General features: G+C 43.9%; 1 protein-coding gene across 7 annotated transcripts in view; it reads left to right on the top strand.

Moving 5' to 3' along the window:
* The first annotated feature begins 435 nt into the window (after positions 1-435).
* The window catches only part of LAMA2 (laminin subunit alpha 2), a 606,483-nt gene continuing 585,991 nt past the window's right edge, over positions 436-20,927 (top strand). For 6 of the 7 annotated variants that reach the window (XM_077353378.1, XM_077353349.1, XM_077353372.1 and 3 more), the window contains exon 1: positions 436-683. In XM_077353378.1, the coding sequence (XP_077209493.1) occupies positions 566-683 (118 nt within the window). In that variant the 5' untranslated portion in view covers positions 436-565. The remainder of the gene's footprint in view (positions 684-20,927) is intronic. The other variant, XM_077353389.1, reaches the window with a different exon arrangement.

Genomic DNA, 20,927 nt, shown 5'->3' with positions numbered 1-20,927 from the left:
CACCCATGAATGTGACCTTTTATTTATAAAACACTTATCAGGCACTACACATCTTAAAAAACAACAATATGTTTATGCCTACAAGATAATAATAACTCGAATCCAGTGGGGCTCATTTATTTCTCTAAGCAAGATGAATAAGAATTGATGTTTTACAGCCTATTCTGTGATCCAGATTTAAAGGCTTCTGAAACATTTCTGTGCTTTTTTTTAAACAGGCTTTAATGGCATGACCTTGCTAGCCCACCTCCACCCTAGACAGGCATATAACACCCCTCTTCCCCTCTTAATTGGTGCTAAACAATTTGGAAGGGTTCCTCTCGCTTTGGAAGGGTTCCCTGATTGTTCATTGTCTTGTGACCCTCGGCCCCTCAGCCGGTGCCTGACTGTGGCGTGGGCCAGGCTGAGGAAAACCAGCCGCAGAGGACGGGGTGTGTCCTTCCGCGGTCCCCTCCTTGAGGCAGCCGGGGGCTTCGCCGCCTCCTCTGCTCCCAGCCAGCGTCTCTTCTCACTCGTGTCGCCGGGCAGGAGGAAGAGCGGTAGCGGGTTTTGCCGCTCCGGAGCAATGACCGGGGCAGCTTTGCCTCCTCTCTTGGCCTTCACCGCGTGTTTACTGACTCGGTGCAGCACTCAAGTTCTGCAGCAGCCGCAGCAGCAGCAACCGGCAGCGCCGCAGCAACGAGGTACTGTAAGATTTGGCGGCATGGAAATAGTTCCTTAAAGCTGTGCATCCTTGTCTCCCCCAGGAATTTCTAGTAAGCGGGGGGAAAAGCCCCCCAAACAAACTTTGGGCGCTCCGTCTGTCTTGTTTCTTTCTTCTACTCCCCCTGTGTTCTGAGGCTTCTCCCCCGTGACAGAAATAGAGAGAGAGAGAGGGAGAACGAGAGAGGCTGCAAACTTGGCAGCAAATTGGCAGCGAGCTTTCCCTGCCAGTGGTAGCTCTGAACTGCATCTCACAGATGGACCGAAGAAGCACTTTGGAGAGCTGTGAATGTCGGGATCCAAGTTTCTCTCTTCTGATGAAGCTGTTAAACAGGCTGTTGGGCTTCCACTCCGTAGCAGAGAGAAGTGGCAGGCTCTTTCTGGCTTGCTTTTGCGGGGAAATTTGCTTCCTCCCCCTCTCCCCTGCCTTTTGAAACAGATACTCATGTTCAGCTTTTAAGCAGAGAGGGTCATAAGTCTCTTTGCACGTGTTAACGGTTATACATCCATCAACCCCCTTTCAAAAGCCACACATGAGTTTCGCTCTTAGAGCTTCTAAATATGAAGGGGGGGGGGGGCATGGTATTCTCCAGGGAGAAGAAACATTCAGAACCAAAGTTCTGTTATTTTAAAATGTGAGAACTTAGGTATGCTAGGACTGAGCAGTTATGGAGTTCCACATATCAGTAGACTGTAATTTACTAGTGAGTTACATTGCAATATCAGTTCAGTTAAGGCTATGATAGTATATGATAGTCTATGATAGTATTTCCAAGTGACTGTTACAGTGAATGAACATTAGATGTCAAGAGGCATATGGGATATTAAAGAATATCTACTAGACACCCAGAGGTTTGTGTTTATAATAGCATACTTCCATTGTAGGAGTTTGTTGTTCATTCAGCAGTATGATCAATAGGAATGGAGGCAGTAATTTAAAGAGGATGACACAGATGCATGAGTCATATTAATTAGAGATAACAATTGCTCTAAACTCACCTGAGTCTCATGCAACTTGATGTTGTGAATAATGATTTGAAAGTCAGTCCTTCCGAATAAGTATATAAACTTATTAGTTCTTTGAAAAGCCTTTGGTAAGAATATTAGGAAAAAAGTCTAATTAAACAATGCCGGAATAATATTGATAACAATTTTAATATAGTAACCCAGAGGTAATAAAAATAACCTGCAAAGCATCTAAGGACTTTCCATCTTAGGGCTGGGTGAGAGGGTTACATTTACTTCTAAGTTGTGTTGTATTATCCACTTTAGATTTGGCTTCTTAATGCTATTTTTAACACTTAGGAAGATGAATGGGGCTTGACTAAGAGTAGGGTCCTATGCACACATGTTTGGGAATAAATCCCATTGAAAACAGTATGATTTACATACTGCTAAGTAAATGTGCATTAGATTGGGTTGCTCATGTCTACATAGAATATAAATACAGTTATAATAAACTAAGGAGGGAGAAAAAAACCTGACCCAGATATGTTGACTACAGTTGGAAATAGACTCACTGGAAAAGGAGGAACAGCCAGTCACATTTTAAAATAGCACATTTAAAATATATCATGTCATACAGTCACTATAGTCTTTTATGGTTAAATGAGGTAAGAGTCAACTATAGAAATACTTGTTGTGGCATGACTCAACCAATATCAAGAGTGTATTACATCCCACTATCAGATACTTTCTATACAGTTTTGTTCTACTTTTTGTCCAAAAGGCAGAGTGTTGCTTACATCACTCTCCTCCAGTTTGCTCCCCAAACAACCTTGTGAGGTAGTTTCAGTTGAGAAAGAGTAAATACCCAAGGTCCCCTGGGGCTTCCTGGCCGACTGGGATTATGAACTTGTTTCCCCTTGCCTGACAGTTCTAAGCACTCTTTGTCACAGTAGTCCTCATCTGTAATCAGCATTGGCTTGCACTGCTACTTGAGTCTTGTCGTCATTCCATATAAATCTCTGTTCTCCTGTTAACGGTGAAATGAGAAGAAGATTCTGAGCAGTTGTAGACTTAACAGGCTCAATAATGAATCATAAAGAGGTTCCATATCTCTATGATGCTTCTATAAAAAGTCTCTTTAGCCACAGCACTACTGAGGTCCTCTAAACAATGCTAAAATTGGGCAATGTTCACTTATTCTGTCCTTTCTCACTAAAGAGGAGTTAATCTTTACAAACAATAGTATGCGATGAATGTTGTCATATTGCTTTGAGATATTTTGGTGTACTACTGTGAAACATGTCAGAAGTATTTTGAGTCACGACACAGTTAAGACTTCATACAAGATTTCCAGATGGCTATTAAAATGCAGCGTTCCAGGACATCTTGCACCTCAGACTGTATGCTAGTCTGTAATTCTACTTTTTTACATTGTTTGGAGACTTTTGTGGTCAGAAACCTGGATTTAATTTAATATTTAGCTTTTGCCTCATATGTTACTTATTCTTCTGTTGACTGAAGTGAACCCTTCCCCCCCGTGAACACATCAGGTCTCCTAAGAAAAACAGTGTTTTAGAGAATTGTATTTTATAGGTCAGAATATATTGTAGCTCAGGAAGACATATATAAAAGATGTATAGCAGCTCTTTAAAAGCAAGCTAGCAGATTTCTGCTTCATCCAGAATATTTCAAAGACTTCTTGTGGGAGTAGAGAAAATACTTCAAACAATTCTAGGGACTGATTAAAAAACCATTCCCATAGTTTAAAAGAGTTGTAACTTTTATGGCCAAACCAGTTATACCAAGACACGAGTTTAAGTTCTGGATTTTGCCTGTTGAAGATTTCAAAACTGAATTTAGGTTCTGGATTTTGCCTGTTGAAGATTTCAAAACTGAATATATTCAGAGTCACTTTGAAAGTTAAGATTTGAAGATCAGAACTTGAATCACAATTTCGGTATGTGATATCCAAACCTATATAGATATTTTACTAGGAGAGCTGATAATCATATAGCAGTCCCCCCCCCCCAAAAATATACCACAATTTGGTATCAGATTACAGGCAATCTGAGAATGGGAGGAGTACCCCATTTGCTTCTCAACACAACATTATGAAATCATATCCCTACAGACTGAATGGTCAAGTTTCACAGTTCAGAGGGACAATTTACAGTTTCTTAATATAAGAAACAATATTCTTCTTCAGGTCCAGAAACTTGGAAATAGAGGAACAAACATGTAGGACTATGGTATTTTAAACAATAAAACATAACAAAAACACACAAATATATACAAAGATATGCAAACATATAAAATCACACAGAGAGGGAAGGAAGATGATCTCTGTGGTTGGGTAAGTTCATATGAGAGAAGATAGTTCTTCATGTATGCTAGTTGCAAGACATAGGGATTTAAACAGCAATTACCAAAACATTGGATTGGATATGGAAGTAAATTGGGAACCAGTATAGATGGAACAAGACTGGAGTGATATGGTCCCTATAAGACGTTCCAATCAGTGTTCTGGCCATAGCATTCTGTACCAGCTGTAACTTCCAGAGAGTCTTCAATGGTAACCCCACATAGAGCATACTGTAGTAATATAATCTCTGTTTTACCAGAGCATCCCCTACAATGGCAAGATCCTTCCTGCTGAGGAAGGGCTGCAGCTGGTTTCCCAGCCAAAGCTGGTGAAAGGAGACTTGATTGACAGATTTATTGACTGCTCCTCTTTGACAGCAGTCTTGGGGTGGCTAACAACATAAAACCCATACATAGAAGATTAAAAGCATTAACAAATAACTATTACAATTTTTAAAACTCAATATCCTTTTTAAAAAATGGTCCAATGGTGGTCCCATTGGGATCAGAAGTATCCTGATTAAGAGTTTATATCTGGTTCACCTGAGAAGGGAGGTAGAGAGGAGGGGAGGGGCATTCTGATGTCTATCTGTGCTGGAATTGGCCTCAACCATATACCTGGTGGAAGACTGCCATTTTATAGGCTTGTCAGAACTTGACAGCTCTGTTAGGGCCTGGATCTCTGCTGGAAATTCATTCCACTAGGCTGTAGCCAGGGCCAATTACACATCTTTGGGTCCAGGGACAACCTGCAGGATGGAGTTTGCAGAGCACAGTGCTCTGGAGTCCCTGAAGTTGCCTAGCCACAACTCATTCAGTCATCTTTCTCAAGAACAGTACATTTGAGGTGGGGTGGTAGCTATTCAATTTTCCTGTGTCAACAGTACATTTCTTTAGGAATGTTGAACAGTTACTGTAGAGCAGTGATCTCCAACCTGTGGGCCCTGGACCACATGTGGTCCTTCGACTAATTGGAGGTGGGCCCCGAAGGACGCCTTCTCCCCCCCCCCCCAGCCCTTTACTTCACCCCCCCCAGCCCTTTACAACACACTTCATTGTTGTGGCGTGTCTGTATCTTATTTTGAAGGGATGTTTAAACATTACCATAGCGATCAGAGAGCGCTAGGGCAGTGGTTGAGAGAGGAGTAAAGTACCCCCCCCACCGAGCCTCAGTAAAAGGCGTTGAGTGGTCCCCGGTGAGTGGTCCCCAGCGTTGAGTGGTCCCTGGTGATAAAAAGGTTGGGGACCACTGCTGTAGAGACCCAAGTTCAAATCTATGAATGTCCATGGAAATTTCTTGCCACCACTCTCTCTTAGCTTAGCCCCAACTTACAAGGTATTGTGAGGATAAGATTTGTGGAGAACTAGTGTGCTGAATTCCTCTGAGGATGGGTGGAATGAAGTCAGACAATTGTTGGGGCTTGTTGGAATAGGGACTGGGAACTGAATATGTGTTGATCATGTATGACTATTCTGTAGTAGTCTACCACATGTGCTCTTGTAGACTATTTTGTTCTTAAAACACACACACACAGCGGATCTTTGTGAGAAATGCAGTTCTGTACTTCATGGTATGTTGTTGCTGTTGTTATTGTTATTGTTTAATTTATATCCTGCCTCCCCCCGGAGTAATCTGTTACTCCTCCTTCCTGTTTTCAATTATATAGCAGCATTGTATATCAAAGTGATAATTTGTGTTTGTGGCAATATGTTTTAATTACAGTGCCACACTGAAATCTGTTCACATCAGCATATTGGAATTTAGAATCATATATTTCCTTGTTGTATGAATCAAAGAAGAATGCTTAAACCCCTGTGTACACCGCCTGTGGCGCCGCGGGCACCACGGACTAAATAAAAGAATAAGGCGTTCTGGGGCAGGATGTGTCCGGGATGTGGAAGGGTCCGGATTGGACCCTTCCTCATGACAGACAATCAGAGGGATCAATCGGCAGGCGCAAAGCGCCTGCCGATTGATCCCTCTGATTCCCAGCCCCAGCAACTGTGAGCAAAGCGCCTCTCGCCGCGTCAGGCCAGCGCCCGAGGGAGTCCCAGGCAGTCGCGCAGAGCGCGGCTGCCGAGCGCTCCCTGCCCGGCAGCCTGACGCGGTGAGAGGCGCTTTGCGCCTCTCGCCGCGTCTGGCTGGGAGCAACTGCGAGCCACGCTGCGCCTCTCGCCGCGTCAGGCCGCCACCTCTGATAGCCGCCGCAAGCCTCGACGAAGACAAGAGAAAGCAGGAAGACTCCAGATTCGTCCTGGACTCCAACTCCCACAATGCCGTGCTCGCAGCCTCTCGCCGCGTCAGGCCGACTCCTATGGAACACCCGCCAGCCGCGCGTAGACGCCTGCCGCTAACGGCAGCACATCGCCCCCCCCCCAAGCCGCCGACACTTGAAGCTTTGGGACCGCCGCCCCGATGCTGCCAGCCAGAAGCCGCCGCCAGCGGGACCGCCGCCGCCAGATTCGGGACTGCCGCCGCCAGCTGTGCCCTGCCCCACGGATCCAGAGACACCCAGCTCCTGTTACGAGGTAGCCACCAGGCCCACAGGACACCCCCGCCCTTGCTGAACAGGGCCGCACAGCCCCGCAGCCCTCATGGTGCGCCCTGCTAGCGCCCGCTGCATTTTGACTGCAGCGGGCTTATTTACTAGTATGGAAAATTATCCATCAAAACAATTATTTCAATGAATGGTATAATGTGTATAGATGTCTGTATTCTGCATTCTGGATCTGTATAACATAACTTTCTGTGAGAACACTGCTCTTGACAACAACATATACTGGAGTAGGACTGTCAGGTCAGTCAGTGCTGCCTGCAGAGTATGGGGAGCCCTTTCCACGAGTGGAGAGGAATGACGCTGATGTCACCAGGAAGTGATATCAGGGATGTCGGAGACAATGCTCTGGCCTTTGGGCAAATCTCTATGGTCAAATCAGCTAAAAAACTGATAGACACTGATGCCTATCACCCTCCATCTGACAATCCCAGTGTGCCAATGTCATTCCCAATGATGTCAGCACATCACGTTAATTTGCAGTGTTCTTCCACTTTGAGAGGGGGAGATGCATCCAAAAGCAGGGAACCTCTGCCTGGACCAGGGGGCCTGGCAACCCTATGTGTTCATTGTAACATAGCACCTGTCAGTTGGATTTTTTTATTGTGAGAATGTTACCAGGGCTGCTTCTACATTGGGACCATTCCATGACAGTTGATACAATTGCGTGTGCAGTCACCCATGCAATGGGGTTTCTGAACAGCCTAGGGTAATCTGGTTTCTCTCCACTTTTAGTGATAATCTAATCTTCACAACTGAAGCAATTTCAGCCCCCGCCACTCAAACAGGGAAAATATGGGAAATCCTTGATGTGAAAGCAGCCAAAAAAGAACATTGTAGTTTAAAGCAGGTGATTGTCTTTCATGCTTTGAACTAATTCCCAGACCTAAATAGAGGATGGTACAGCAAGTTAAATCTGAGACCAGTGTGGGGGAGGAGGGCCAATTGACCTGGTCCTCTAACTCAAAGAGAGCCGTTAATTTAACTTTTGATTTGATAGTTGATTGGGGAAGCATTTGATAAGTTTCACAACTTGCTTTTTAATCTGTATCATGCCTTGTCACTTTATATTTTTATTATAGGTTGAAGCCTCAAGAGTTGTACATAGCCTGGTTGAGAGTATTTGTAATGGAATCAGAATGAAACATACCATATTTTCCAGGCGTAAGAGGTTTAAATTAATTCATAATTCCGAGTGGAGGGCAACAATAGTCATCATTGGAATCAACCGAGAATCAAGGACTTATCCTCTTTCTGGCCCTTTTTAAGTCAAATTTCAAATAAATGGTGCTAGTAAGCAACATCAAGAGGAGGCCCTTGTTTCCAGGGTGGCTTATTGATCACAGTTTGAGACAAGATGTTGCACCAGATGTATCAGTGGTCTGATCCAGCAGGGCACCTTATGTTCTTAAGATAGTTACCAAACACATTTTTCCTTTGTAGCATTAAACATAAGATCTGTGAAAACATATGAGTGCAGTGGAAGGTTTGCTTATCCTGTACCTATTGTCCTAGTTAATTTAAAAGGTATTTATCCTCAGCTGGGCCCAAACTAGAAGATTGGTGTGCATATAAACTGCATTGATCGTTACCTTTAAGTTCCTTGCTACTGTATTGCCTGTTACCGCTTCATGAGTTTGGGAACAATGTATTTTATGAGATGCTCAGTTTGGGCCCACAATTATCATCAGTCTCTATTACTTTGATTTATAATATTTGCACATTGTTCTTCTAAGGATCTCAGAGCAGTTTATATGAGCATAAAATTGAATACATCACAGCCACCTTGCAAGGTAGGTTAGGTTTTTATGTGTTTTATCTAGTAAATGTGTCTGAGTCGCAGAGCTGAATCGTTGATACCTTAATTAAAGTCCAGTGCGATAGCATCACATTTGTCATTCCCAGTACTGGTTTTCATGTCTACTGTGCTTCAAGATTATTTTTCAGATATGCAAGCAACTCACTTTAGAAGTGTGAAATATCCACAGTGTAAATATTGTTACAAAAACCCAGTGAACCTTTTTACAATTATCTGCACTAATTATGAAAAGTCTATAAAAGGCTATCACAATCAGCTCATATTTCCATGTGATCTAATATTCTGGATGCTTATCCATTTCTTCTTTGTCAAAATCCTCTGGTATTTGCTATATGTTGTATTTCTGTTCTGATTTGGTTTTGCAAGCAGGTGGCCATTAAACCCTGCAAATTCCACTTGTCTCTCACACCTCACTCACATATTCTAGTCTCCTGCACATTCCCCACATCCTCCTTGTCACCTTTTAAAATTCCTATCCCCTTGAGCTAGCCCGGCAGCTTGAGCTACTTCCTCCTGAGAGTGACCAGCCTCCACCATTCCCATGCCGACCGCCTGAAGTCCCAGGGAAAAACGCTACCTTGACGGAGAGAGGAAGTAGACTCCCTAAAAGTTATTTAAGACATGAACTGGGCTATCTCCCCAGTTCAAGCAAGAACCGTGTATGCTATTGTTTTGATATTTCCTATTAAAGAATTTTGATTTCTGTGGTATCTACATGGCAATCCTCACACTCTTTTTTTCATTGACTAAGCACAGCTTTGCTTCTACTATTTTTATAATTCACCATTAGTTCCCAGTTTCATTAAAAAGCTCTATATGACATATCTCATATTTTAAGATATGCTGTCTAATGCTGTTTCTTTATCTACCTGCTGTTTAACTTAGTAGATATATACCCCATCATGTTTTCAGGACACTGATGCCTATCAAAGTACATGACGAGAATGCTGGAAGGGAAGGGAGCATGTGAAGGGTGGGCGCTACTCAAACAGGAGCTATTGCATGCTCAATCAATGACTATCCCAGAAAGATGAAAACACTGCAGGAGCTCTAAGAAGCCTATTTGGATGAACAGAGAACTTCAAGAGGAACTAAGAAAGAAAAGGAAAATGTTCAGGAAATGGAGGGAAGGACAGAGCTCTAAAGAGTACCTACAGGTTACTAGGCATTGTAGATCAATCATAAGAAAGGCCAAAGCTGAGAGTGAGCTAAGATTGGCCAGGGAAGCCCATTGTAACAATAAAAGATATTTCAGTTATGTGAGGAGCAAACGTAAAATAAAGGAGGCAATAGGCCCACTGTTGGGTGCGGATGGACAAATTCTAACGGAAGATGCAGAGAAAGCAGAAAGGCTTAGTGCCTTTTTTACATCTGTTTTTTCCCACAGGTCAAAGTGTTTAGGCACATCTAGAGATGGCCATAGCCAAAGGACAGTGTCTGGGTGGCAGATTAACATGGATAGAGAGGTTGTCGAGAGGCATTTAGCTTTACTGGATGAGTTCAAATCCCCTGGTCCGGATGAAATGCACCCGAGAGTACTCAAAGAACTTTCCAAAGAACTTGCACAGCCCTTGTCCATCATCTTCAGAACCTCTTTAAGGACTGGAGATGTCCCGGAGGACTGGAAGAGAGCAAATGTTATTCCAATCTTCAAAAAAGGGAGGAAGGATGACCCGGGAAACTACAGACCAGTGAGTCTGACCTCTATTGTGGGGAAGATAATGGAGCAGATATTAAAGGGAGCGATCTGCAAACATCTGGAGGACAATTTGGTGATCCAAGGAAGTCAGCATGGATTTGTCTCCAACAGGTCCTGCCAGACCAACCTGGTTTCCTTTTTTGACCAAGTAACAGGTTTGCTGAATCGGGGAAATTTGGTTGATGTCATTTACTTGGATTTTAGTAAAGCTTTTGACAAGGTTCCCCATGATGTTCTGATGGATAAGTTGAAGGACTGCAATCTGGATTTTCATATAGTTAGGTGGATAGGGAATTGGTTAGAGAACCGCACTCAAAGAGTTGTTGTCAATGGTGTTTCATCAGACTGGAGAGAGGTGAGTAGCGGGGTACCTCAGGGCTCGGTGCTCGGTCCGGTACTTTTTAATACGCTTCTAAGTCACACTATGTGTGAATGAGGCCTTGGGGTACTTGTGGATTGTAAACTAAACATGAGCAGGCAGTGTGATGCAGCGTTAAAGAGGCGAATGCCATTTTGGGCTGTATCAACAGGGGCATCACATCAAAATCACAAGATGTCATAGTCCCATTTTATACGGCACTAGTCAGACCACACCTGGAGTACTGTGTGCAGTTCTGGAGGCCTCACTTCAAGAAGGACATAGATAAAATTGAAAGGGTACAGAGGAGGGCGATGACGATGATCTGGGCCCAAGGGACCAAGCCCTATGAGGATAGGTTGAGGGACTTGGGAATGTTCAGCCTGGAGAAAAGGTGGTTGAGAGGGGACATAATAGCCCTCTTTAAGTATTTGAAAGGTTGTCACTTGGAGGAGGGCAGGATGTTGTTTCCGTTGGCTGCAGAGAAAAGGATACGCAGGAATGGGTTTAAACCAGGGGTAGTCAACCTGTGGTCTTCCAGATGTTCATGGACTACAATTCCCATGGGCCTGTGCCAGTGTTTGCTGGCAGAGGCTCATGGGAATTGTAGCCCATGAACATCTGGAGAACCACAGGTTGACTACCCCTGGTTTAAACTACAAGTACAACGACATAGGCTGGATATCAGGGGGAGAAAATTCACAGTCAGAGTAGTTCAGCTGCCTAATAGGCTGCCTAAGGAGGTGGTGAGCTCCCCCTCACTGGTAGTCTTCAAGCAAAGGTTGGATACACACTTTTCTTGGATGCTTTAGGATGCTTAGGGCTGATCCTGCATTGAGCAGGGGGTTGGACTAGATGGCCTGTATGGCCCCTTCCAACTCTATGATTCTATGATGTATTGCTTTCTATGTCATTTGTAAGTTGTTGGCAGTGGGGTGGTTCATACTGCTGAAAAGTATTTTACTGATTCAGTGGGAATTGTTGATTTTACTGATGTCAGAACTGGGCCATCCATTTAAATTTCAGCAAATTTCACAATTTCTTCTTAAATGGTTGCATTAGTATCACATATATATGGGCTGTGCTGCTTGCCAAAGTCTTCTAATAACATGACCTACAGCAGCGGCAGCAGTGATCTATTGTGAAACCTTACAATGAATTATACATGTACTTTCCCTGTCCAACTCAAGTACTTTTGCTGTATCCATTCTGATATTTGTTGATTATTGGTCTGGTACCAAAAATCATCCAAATACTTACCTTTGCTCTGCAACATGTTGCCATGCTTGGTCACTTTACAAGCTCCCCAATTTCCACGGGTGTCAGCTGAAAACTGCTGTCAGTTAACACACTTCATGTGTTCCAGTGAGACACTGGTTAACTCTCCATATATAGGTAAATATTTTGTTAGATTTGGATAGTTGATGCATCTGGCTCACAGCTGGACCTGCTTGACAACCCTTCTTAAACTCGTGAGGTTGTCCTTTAGTTCAGGGGTAGTCAACCTGTGGTCCTCCAGATGTTCAATGGACTACAATTCCCATGAGCCCCTGCCAGCAAAGGCTGGCAGGGGTTCATGGGAATTGTAGTCCATGAACATCTGGAGGACCACAGGTTGACTACCTCTGCTTTAGTTGGTGTTTGATAAAATGTACAAGGGATAACAATTTGACAAAGATGTTTATTAATAAACCAAATTAATAAGACAGCTAGTATGGTGTAGTGGTCAGAGTGCCAGAATAAGTTCTGGAAGACTCAGGGACTCATTGGACATAACTGACTAGTGGTTCTGCCATATTTATTAGCAGCTTCCATGGTAGAAAAATAAATCACTGGGCTATATGTATATGTGTGTGTATAATAGAATGCAGTTCTTTTTTATCCTGTCAGAAGCAAAATAATCTATTACTGAGATGGATTCCTGTGGCTTGGAAATAAAACCTTATAAAATAGCACCATTGTTTCCAGAACACATATTCTGTTGGTTAGATATTTAGAAAAAGATGTGCTTCCTCCTTCCACACACTTATGAATTGCACAGTTCTTTAGTGTGGGTGGTAGTCCTCAACATGCCAAGCCTGTACTTATTGATTATGCATGCAGCTGCCTGTTACATTCCCACAACTGTAATTCATGGACTGAATAGCATGTAGATAAAACATGTGATTCCACCCCCACCCCCTGCAACACCTGCACATCTTGGAAAGTAGAGGAGAACCTTCAGTATCTACTTGCCATATTGAAGGCTAACAAAATAACTGTGTACCTGAAACTTAGCATCTAGCAAGATATGTATTTTGCTACTAAGACCGTGATATATTTCATAATAGAAGCATGTAGTAGGTCACGTGAAAGACCTTGGTATGAAACCGCAGACAGTCTCTGCCAGACTGTTTCCTCATAAGGAGACATATCTTGTTTTATCTTTGGATTTTGATTGGATGCTGCAAGCTGAAATTTGCTTTCCATGTTTGGACTCCTCCCCCCCCCATTCTTTTAATTGGGCCTCTAAATTTCACCATCGGATGCCCAAGATCCCCTTTCCTTGCAGGTGTATATTTTTAAAAAAAACACACACACATGTTACAATACTGGTGCATTGTAATGTGAAGACTGTGTTGTTGTTTTTTTTGTAATAGGAACAGTGAAAGCTGCAGGGACTGTCTGGGTGATGGCTGCTGTTGGGGACAATGACAGCACACTCCTGAGAATCCAAGGGAAAAGGAAAGAGTAAAAGGGATTGTATTCCATAGGCTCTCTCTCTTTCACTTTCACTCACACATGCACAAACACAACAACACATGTATGCTGATTCCCTATCAGTCTCCCTCCCTAACCCTGTTTATGGCATATTTTGCCCAGGCACCAAGGAACCAATCCTTGATAGTAATACCCATTTAACCCAAAGGGGCTTATGCCTAGGGAAGGCTGCTTTGGCTTGCAGCCTGGAACACCAGCCCCGTGCCTGGGGAGAAGGGGGTTGCCGTGGAAGCCATTCTTGCCTTTGGAGATGGAAACCCTCCCGGCCCCTTCTCCCAGTCCCCCCAAGCGATCCTACCTGCTCTCCCCCCCCGGCTGCTTCTCCCCCAGCCCAGCCCAAGGTGTCCACGGGTGGGGGGGCTTTTTCAAACTTCTCAGCAATCTTTCTCTCCCCCTCCCCCCCATCACCAATGATTGTGGCCAGAGACGTGCATGAGAAGCCAAGCCTCTCTAGTCTGCCACTGAGGCTTGTATGCATAATATACCTGCCCTTCGCTGCCCGAAGGCACAAAATTTGTCCAGTGGCACCTTTAAGACCAACAAAGTTTAATCCTGGATATAAGCTTTCATGCACATACACACTGCATCTGAAAAAGTGTGCATGCACATGAAAAATGATACCCAGATTGAAATGTTGTTGGTCTAAAAGATGCCACTGAAATCAAGCTTTGTTCTTTTGCTTCAGACCAATACGGCTACTCATTTGAATCTAGTGTGATGCACATGCCCAACAGGATCAGAGCCCTGTGGGACCTCAAACAGTTTCACAGGGCTTGTAAGACAGAGCTGTTCCTATGGTTGAGGCCCTGTAAACAACATCTAATACATCTAGCCCCCCACCCAATTAAAATACATCAGAAGACTATATCATATGTCCTCTCTCTCTTTTCCTTTGAATAGGAGATAACTTAGGTGATATGAGTATTAGTTTAATTCCAGATTTCAAATTCATATCTTAAATTTCTAATTGTATTTTTGTATAAGATCCAGCTTAGTGTAGTGGTTAGGAGTGTGGACTTCTAATCTGGCGAGCCAGGTTTGGTTCCCCGCTTCCTAACATGCAGCCAGCTGGGTGACCCTGGGCTCACCACAGCACTGATAAGGCTGTTCTGACCAAGCAGTAATATCAGGGCTCTCTCAACCTCACCTATCTTATAGGGTTAGGGGGGAAGAGGGGAGGGAAGACAATTATAAGCTGCTTTGAGACTCCTTTGGGTAGACAATGGCATATAATAACCAACTCTTCTTCTTTGTTGTCATCCTCAATATTATATTTCATGTTTTAAACAAATGTAATCCACCCTGAATCTTTGGGGAAGGGTGGAATAAAAATGTAAGAATAAATAAATAAAACTTAAATCTTAGATCACTTGGGAAAGCAGATATGGCAATTAAAAATATTTTGTGTAAAAAGCAAACATGGATTATTCATATTGTGATAAACTAGTGTTTGTTATGTAAGTGGAGTATTCATGTAGTATCTAGAAATGAATCTCTGGGTGGGAATAAGGCGAAATGTAGCTCAATAAACACATTTTGATTGTCCCACAATAGAGAAAAGCATATTTCAATGCATTAGTGTGGGGGTTAGAACCAAATCTAATGACTGGGGAAGGCACTGGCAAACCACCCTGTATTTAGTCTGCCATGAAAACGCTAGAGGGCGTCACCCCAAGGGTCAGACATGACTCGGTGCTTGCACAGGGGATACTTTTACTTTTACCTTTAGAATCAAATCTAGAATCATGGAGTTGGAAGGGGCCAACAGGGTCATCTAGTCCAGCCCCCTGCAGAATGTGAGAAATTCACAACTACCTCTCCGCACAGTGACCCCAATTCCATGCCCAGATGATGCCCCCTCCCCTCCCAAAAAAACAGAATCCCTGGCCAGTCTTGCCTGGAGGAAATTTGCCTCCCAACCCCAAGATGGCAAGTGGCATTTTCCTGAGCATGCAAGAAAGGGCCACAAGAGCCAAGCATGGACACAATCCCTTATGTCCAGGTCTCTAAGTTGCATAGCAGGGTGTTGCTGACTCAGATGCTCAGCAAAATAAATGAACACAGCTGAAGTAGACAATTTGAGACCAAGAGCTCACAGCCTTGACTCTCCATTACACAAGAGAATTTGCCTCATTATATTTTCAAACATTAACAAGGACGGTAAGATATTAATGTGTAGACTTTTGGCATTATATGACTTGCTCTAACAGTTATTTTCATGTTATAGATAGCACTCTCAGTGAATATATTTAATTCAACTATGTGGGGGTATGGATATTTTTGTACATTTCTAATTATTATTTGTTATTTGTTATACTAATAAGGACATTTGTTTATGTAGGATTCATTGCCACTGACGAAAGCCAGACTGAAAACGGAAAACAAATGAATCTAGAGACCGTTTTGGCAGAGTCAAAGTCTAAATAAAGGAGATAAGAGACTTTTTATCTTCTTATACTTAATTAAGCCACTGGATAAATTCACAGAATCAGCATTTATGTCAGGTGGCTATCTAGACTCTGCTTAAAAACTTCCAGGGAAAGAGAACCCACCATCTCCTGAGGAACCACAAGAAGGAGCAGACTGGGCCACAAAAAATGGCAACAACTTATAGCTTGTTGAGCCCCTACCCTCACAAAGGAGGGAGAAGGAGCCAACCAACCATGCAGCTTGGCTGGATGCTTCCAACTAGGGTTGTGTGCTCCAACGCACTTCAGCGATTACTGAAGCCCGAAGTGGACAGCGCCACAGCGCGGAAGTGAAGGACGGCTCCAGGGGGCACTATACTGGCATCCCTCCCTTCTGTGCTGTGGCACTGGCCGCTTCGGGCTTCAGTGATCACCGAAGTGCGCCGAATTGCACAACCCTACTTCCAACAGCTCTGCAGGGCCTATGCCTGACCATGTATATCAGTGGTCTCCAACCTTTTCATCACTGGGGACCAGTCAACGCTTGACAATTTTACTGAGGCTTGGGGGGGGGGAGTCTTTTGCTGAGGGACATTGCTGCCTGAGCCCCTGCTCTGCTTGCTTTCCCACCGGTGCCCCTGACTTCCCGCTGCCCACTGGGGGGCGCTGCCAGCAGCAGCTGGGCAGCGCCAAGCCAAGGGGGAGCCCCAGCCATGGCAGCCGGTGGAGAGCACCAAACGTGAGCCGGTGGCAGAGTGGCAGGGCAGCCCCCGAGGCAGCAGCTGGGGAGGAGGACGAGGAGGTGCTGCGGCCCGGTACTGGCTGATCCACGGACTGGTACCGGTCCCCGAACCGTGGGTTGGGGACAGCTGATTTATATGGTGTGCCCAGCTTGCTTATGCTCGGAGCATCTTTCCTGGGCCAGATAACATTTGCACTGAGCGGCCTGGAAGTGACTTTTCCACCCTGTGCTGGTTAGTCCTAAGTGGGGTGGATCAAGCCATTGACCCACTGGGACATTTCTTGTGGAATTAAAATTTTAAGATTTTGAAGTTTTTATTGTAAAAGTTTACTATGTTGTAAGCTGTCCCAAAGCCTTTCTGGAGAGGGGCGGCCTAGAAATTTAATCCAAATAAATAAAATGGCCAGTCTGCTCAATTAGTTTGTGTAGTCTAAAGGTACATTTACAATACACAGGTCAGATTGGTACCACAAAAGTTGCTATTGCCTCAAAGTGACAGGGGCCCTCTACAAGCTTGGGAAAAATACTGATAATTCAAATATAGTTAATAGAATGAAATTATATATGTGGACTGTGGAATTAGCAAATTTAAATATCAAAATAATACCAAACAACCAACATCCACTAAAGGAAGCCTATTTAAAGAACAAGTCATTTCAAGTATCCAAATAGAATGCAAGTTACTCTATTCAGAAGGGTAGACATTGAGGCCAATGAAGTAGAACAATGGATAGAAAGCATGCAAAAGAACTAAAGCTATACTATATCCCTTGAAGGTTCAAGCAAGCATCCAGAAAGCAAAACAGGATTCCAAACATCTGAGACGTAAATAATCCAAAAGTCGATAGACAACATTTATGGAATGTGACAGACAAGACTTAAGCAGCTGCACAAACATTTGTAGTTTGAATCAGTATGTTTGAAACAGATTCCTAGCACCAGTTCTAGGGCGTGCAGAAGCAAATTGCAAAAGATCCATTCATGTCTTGGAAAGAGGAGAGGGAGTAGTAGAATGATCAGGAATGCAATGTGACTGAACAAGGAATGAGAGTGTTAGTTCGGGATCATGGGGAACATTCCAAACAAGGTAAAAGAGGAAAAAAAATATATACAGGGCGTGTGTTTGGGACTTCAGTGCATTTTCTCACTGTTTTATGTTCTTATGATTGAAGCCTAACTTGAATAATTGAGGTGGCACAGGTATTATTATTGTTGTTGTTGTTGTTGTTGTTGTTATTGTTGTTGTTGTTATCATTATCATCATTATCATTATCATTATTAGATTTATTTCCTGCCTCTCCTGACAGGCTCGAGGCGGGTCACAACAACTAACCCCATTAAAATTCCCATTAAAACATCAAACTACTAACATGACGGCTAAAAATCCCACCCTTCCCCCAATTATCAAAGAGGTGAAGAGGAAAGGATGGGGGAGTAATGTACACTCCAACTCCTGGGGGGGAGGAGCGATGTCCCTGATTCGCCGACTTCAGCCTCACCCATAGACCTGGTGGAAGAGCTCCGTTTTATAGGCCCTGCAGAAAGCTGACAAATCCCGCAGGGCCCGCAGTTCACCTGGGAGCTCATTCCACCAGGTAGGGGCCGGGACCGAAAAGGCCCTGGCCCTGGTCAAGGATAGGCGCACTTCCTTCGGGCTGGGGACAACCAACAGGTTCTCACATGCAGAGCGTAAGGCCCTGCAGGGGGCATAGAGCGGTAGGCGGTCCCTCAGGTATGTGGGTCCCAACCTGCATATGGCCTTGAAGGTTAAAACCAAAATCTTGAACTGGATCCGGGCAGCAATTGGCAGCCAATATAGCTGCCTCAGCACCGGCTGGATGTGGGCCCTCCAAGATGTTCCAGTGAGGAACCTGGCAGCTGCATTTTGCACCAGCTGTAGTTTCTGGGTCAGGGACAAGGGTAGGCCTGCGTAGAGCGAGTTACAGAAATCTATTCTGGAGGTGACTGTCGCATGGATCACTGTGGCCAAGTGGTCAGGGGACAGGTAGGGCGCTAGTAGCCGGGCCTGTCGAAAATAGAAAAATGCCTGGCCCGCTACTCTCTTGACCTGTGCCTCCATAGTTAGGGAGGCATCAATGGTCACACCCAAATTCCTAGCTTGGGGCACGATGGTAAGTTGCACACCTGCTAGGGTGGGTAGACGTGCTGCCTGTTCCCGCCCCCTTCTCCCCAGCCACAGGACCTCCGTCTTGGAGGGGATGAGTTTCAGGCGACTCTGCTCGAGCCATTCAGACACCATTGGTAGGCACCATTGCAGGAGAGGCATTTGCTGGGCAGGGGTACAATACAGGGCATACAAAAAGCACATAGTATTCTTTTGGGCTTGAAAGGCCACAGCTTTATTGTTATGTACATGAATGAAGGTGCAGATAGTGGGTGGATCCAAACAAAAATCCCTCCCCTTCCTGCACCTGGCTGACCTCCCAGGAATGAGGGGTGAAACCTCCAGCAGGCTCACCCGTGGGGACTGAGTGACACCCAGGTCAAACTGCCCCTACCCATCAGGCCTGCTGGTAACCATGCGAAAAATGCCCATGGATGTCAGCCTCTATTGGAGCTCCCCCCAGCCACCTGGCATGCAAACAGCCACCCTCCCAGCTGGGGAGACGCCATTGTGTAGCAGGTGCCCAGACTCTTATGGGGGTCCCCAGAGTAACAGAGCCTGCCTATAGCATCTACCCATGACCAAACCACCAGCTATGATAGAGAAAAAACAGATTCCAACAACAAACAAGCCCTGAAGCAAACAATGAAGGGTGGGTGGGAAGGAAAATTTCTAGAGAGCCAGCATGGTTAGTGGTTAGGAGCGCAGATTTCTAATCTGGCAAGCTGGGTTGGATTCCTCGCTCCCCTACATGTAGCCAGCTGGGTGACTTTGGGTTCCCCACAGCTGTTCTGACTGAGCAGTAATCTCAGGGCTCTCTCAGCCTCACCCACCTCACAGGGTGTCCGTTGTGGGGAGAGGAAAGGGAAGGCAGTTGTAAGCCAATTTGAGACTCCTTCAGGGAGAGAAAAGTGGCATATAAGAACCAACTCTTCTTCTTCTAGTGGCACAAGAAAGCAGGAGGATGTTAGCTGGTGCTGGCCGCTCTTTTAAAACCACCACAGAGGCGAGCCTCTGCCCATATCCCACGCGACAATCAGTTATTGTGATCCCGTTCTTGCCAGAGTATGAAAGGTGGGAACAAGGAAGCTTACTGCCTGTGCCGGTGTCACCCTGCCTGAGCAATGGCGGGCTGCTTTGCTGAAGGGCTGCAGCTGCACTTGAGTACAACAGAAGTCTCTCTCTTATGCTGTACTTAATATACCCAGTTAATTAGTCAGATCTTTTAGATTTTATCACAAGTTTTTAAAATCAGTTTATCAACTCACTATTGCCATCCGTTCACACATGTGCAGGTGTTTGTTTTTGGATGGATATTTATGGATAAATTCCTGTAAATTAATGTTAGTTAAATCTGGTGTAATTACAGTGCACATAAATTCAATCAAATGTAACATTCATTTATATATCATGCTGTAGACAGACAGGATTATTCCTTGGTTATATTGTTGGATGAATGGTCAAAGAAATAAATAATGGTAACCAGACAACTTGCTTTTAGTATGCTATTTTTATGTTGCTATAAGTAATTATAAATGTAACTGAATGTTGAAATGATTTAAGCAATCATACTGTGTAATATAGGGCATTAATTCTCCAAAAATGTTCATAACCTGTCACAATCAAATTTAAATAGTTCACAAGCTTAAAAGAGAGTCTTTACTTTCAACCTTTCCCCTCTATTTTATCTTATAATAGCAATAGGTGCTTGTAGTCAGGGCAATTTTCATGTATTAATGATAACCTTCCCTGGGTAATGACCCAGGATATTGCTAAGAGTCACCAACCCTCCTTGTTGCCTATTAATCTTCCTGAAATGCCCTGACTTAACTGTAATGGCTTAATTGTATTTCAGCAGTTTAAAAACATAATTATTTTTGTGCATTTCATCAATGCACTCCTGTTAGCATCAGAATCCCCCCTTCTGTCCGTTGAACTCCTAGAAAGAAAAGCAAAAGACTTAATCAAAAAATGTTCTTTGGAAATAATCTGAGCTCAACCAGTGTGATATAATCACTGTCATCATAACCTTTTTGGTAAATTAAATTGTTGCCAGTTATGTTAGTCTCGGTTGCAGAACTAATCTCCTGCTGCAATAGCTCAGTGTACATCACTTACCATTATTCATGACTATATTGTATAAAGGCTTGTAAAGGGTATTGAAGAAACGTATTTCAACTGGAACTTTCATTGAAGGAGCATGACAAAAAATGCTGTCATTTCTTCCAGCACATTAAATGTAAAAGCATGGAAGCATTTTAAGTGCTTTGTGTTATCCCCCACGATTATGCCCAAGTAGCAACAATAATCATGATGATAATGATAAAATTCTTATAACATGAGTCTCAGTAGACTCAGGACAAGTAACATCAGATAAAAACACAATGCAGCACAATATGTTAATAATAATTAAATATTAAATAACAGGTTTTAAAAACATTAAAACCATT

Source organism: Paroedura picta, chromosome 1, assembly GCF_049243985.1.
Source record: "Paroedura picta isolate Pp20150507F chromosome 1, Ppicta_v3.0, whole genome shotgun sequence".
Taxonomy (NCBI): Eukaryota; Metazoa; Chordata; class Lepidosauria; order Squamata; family Gekkonidae; genus Paroedura; species Paroedura picta.
The sequence above is the reverse complement of the archived record's forward strand: the minus strand, read 5'-3'. Positions and strand labels throughout refer to the sequence as shown.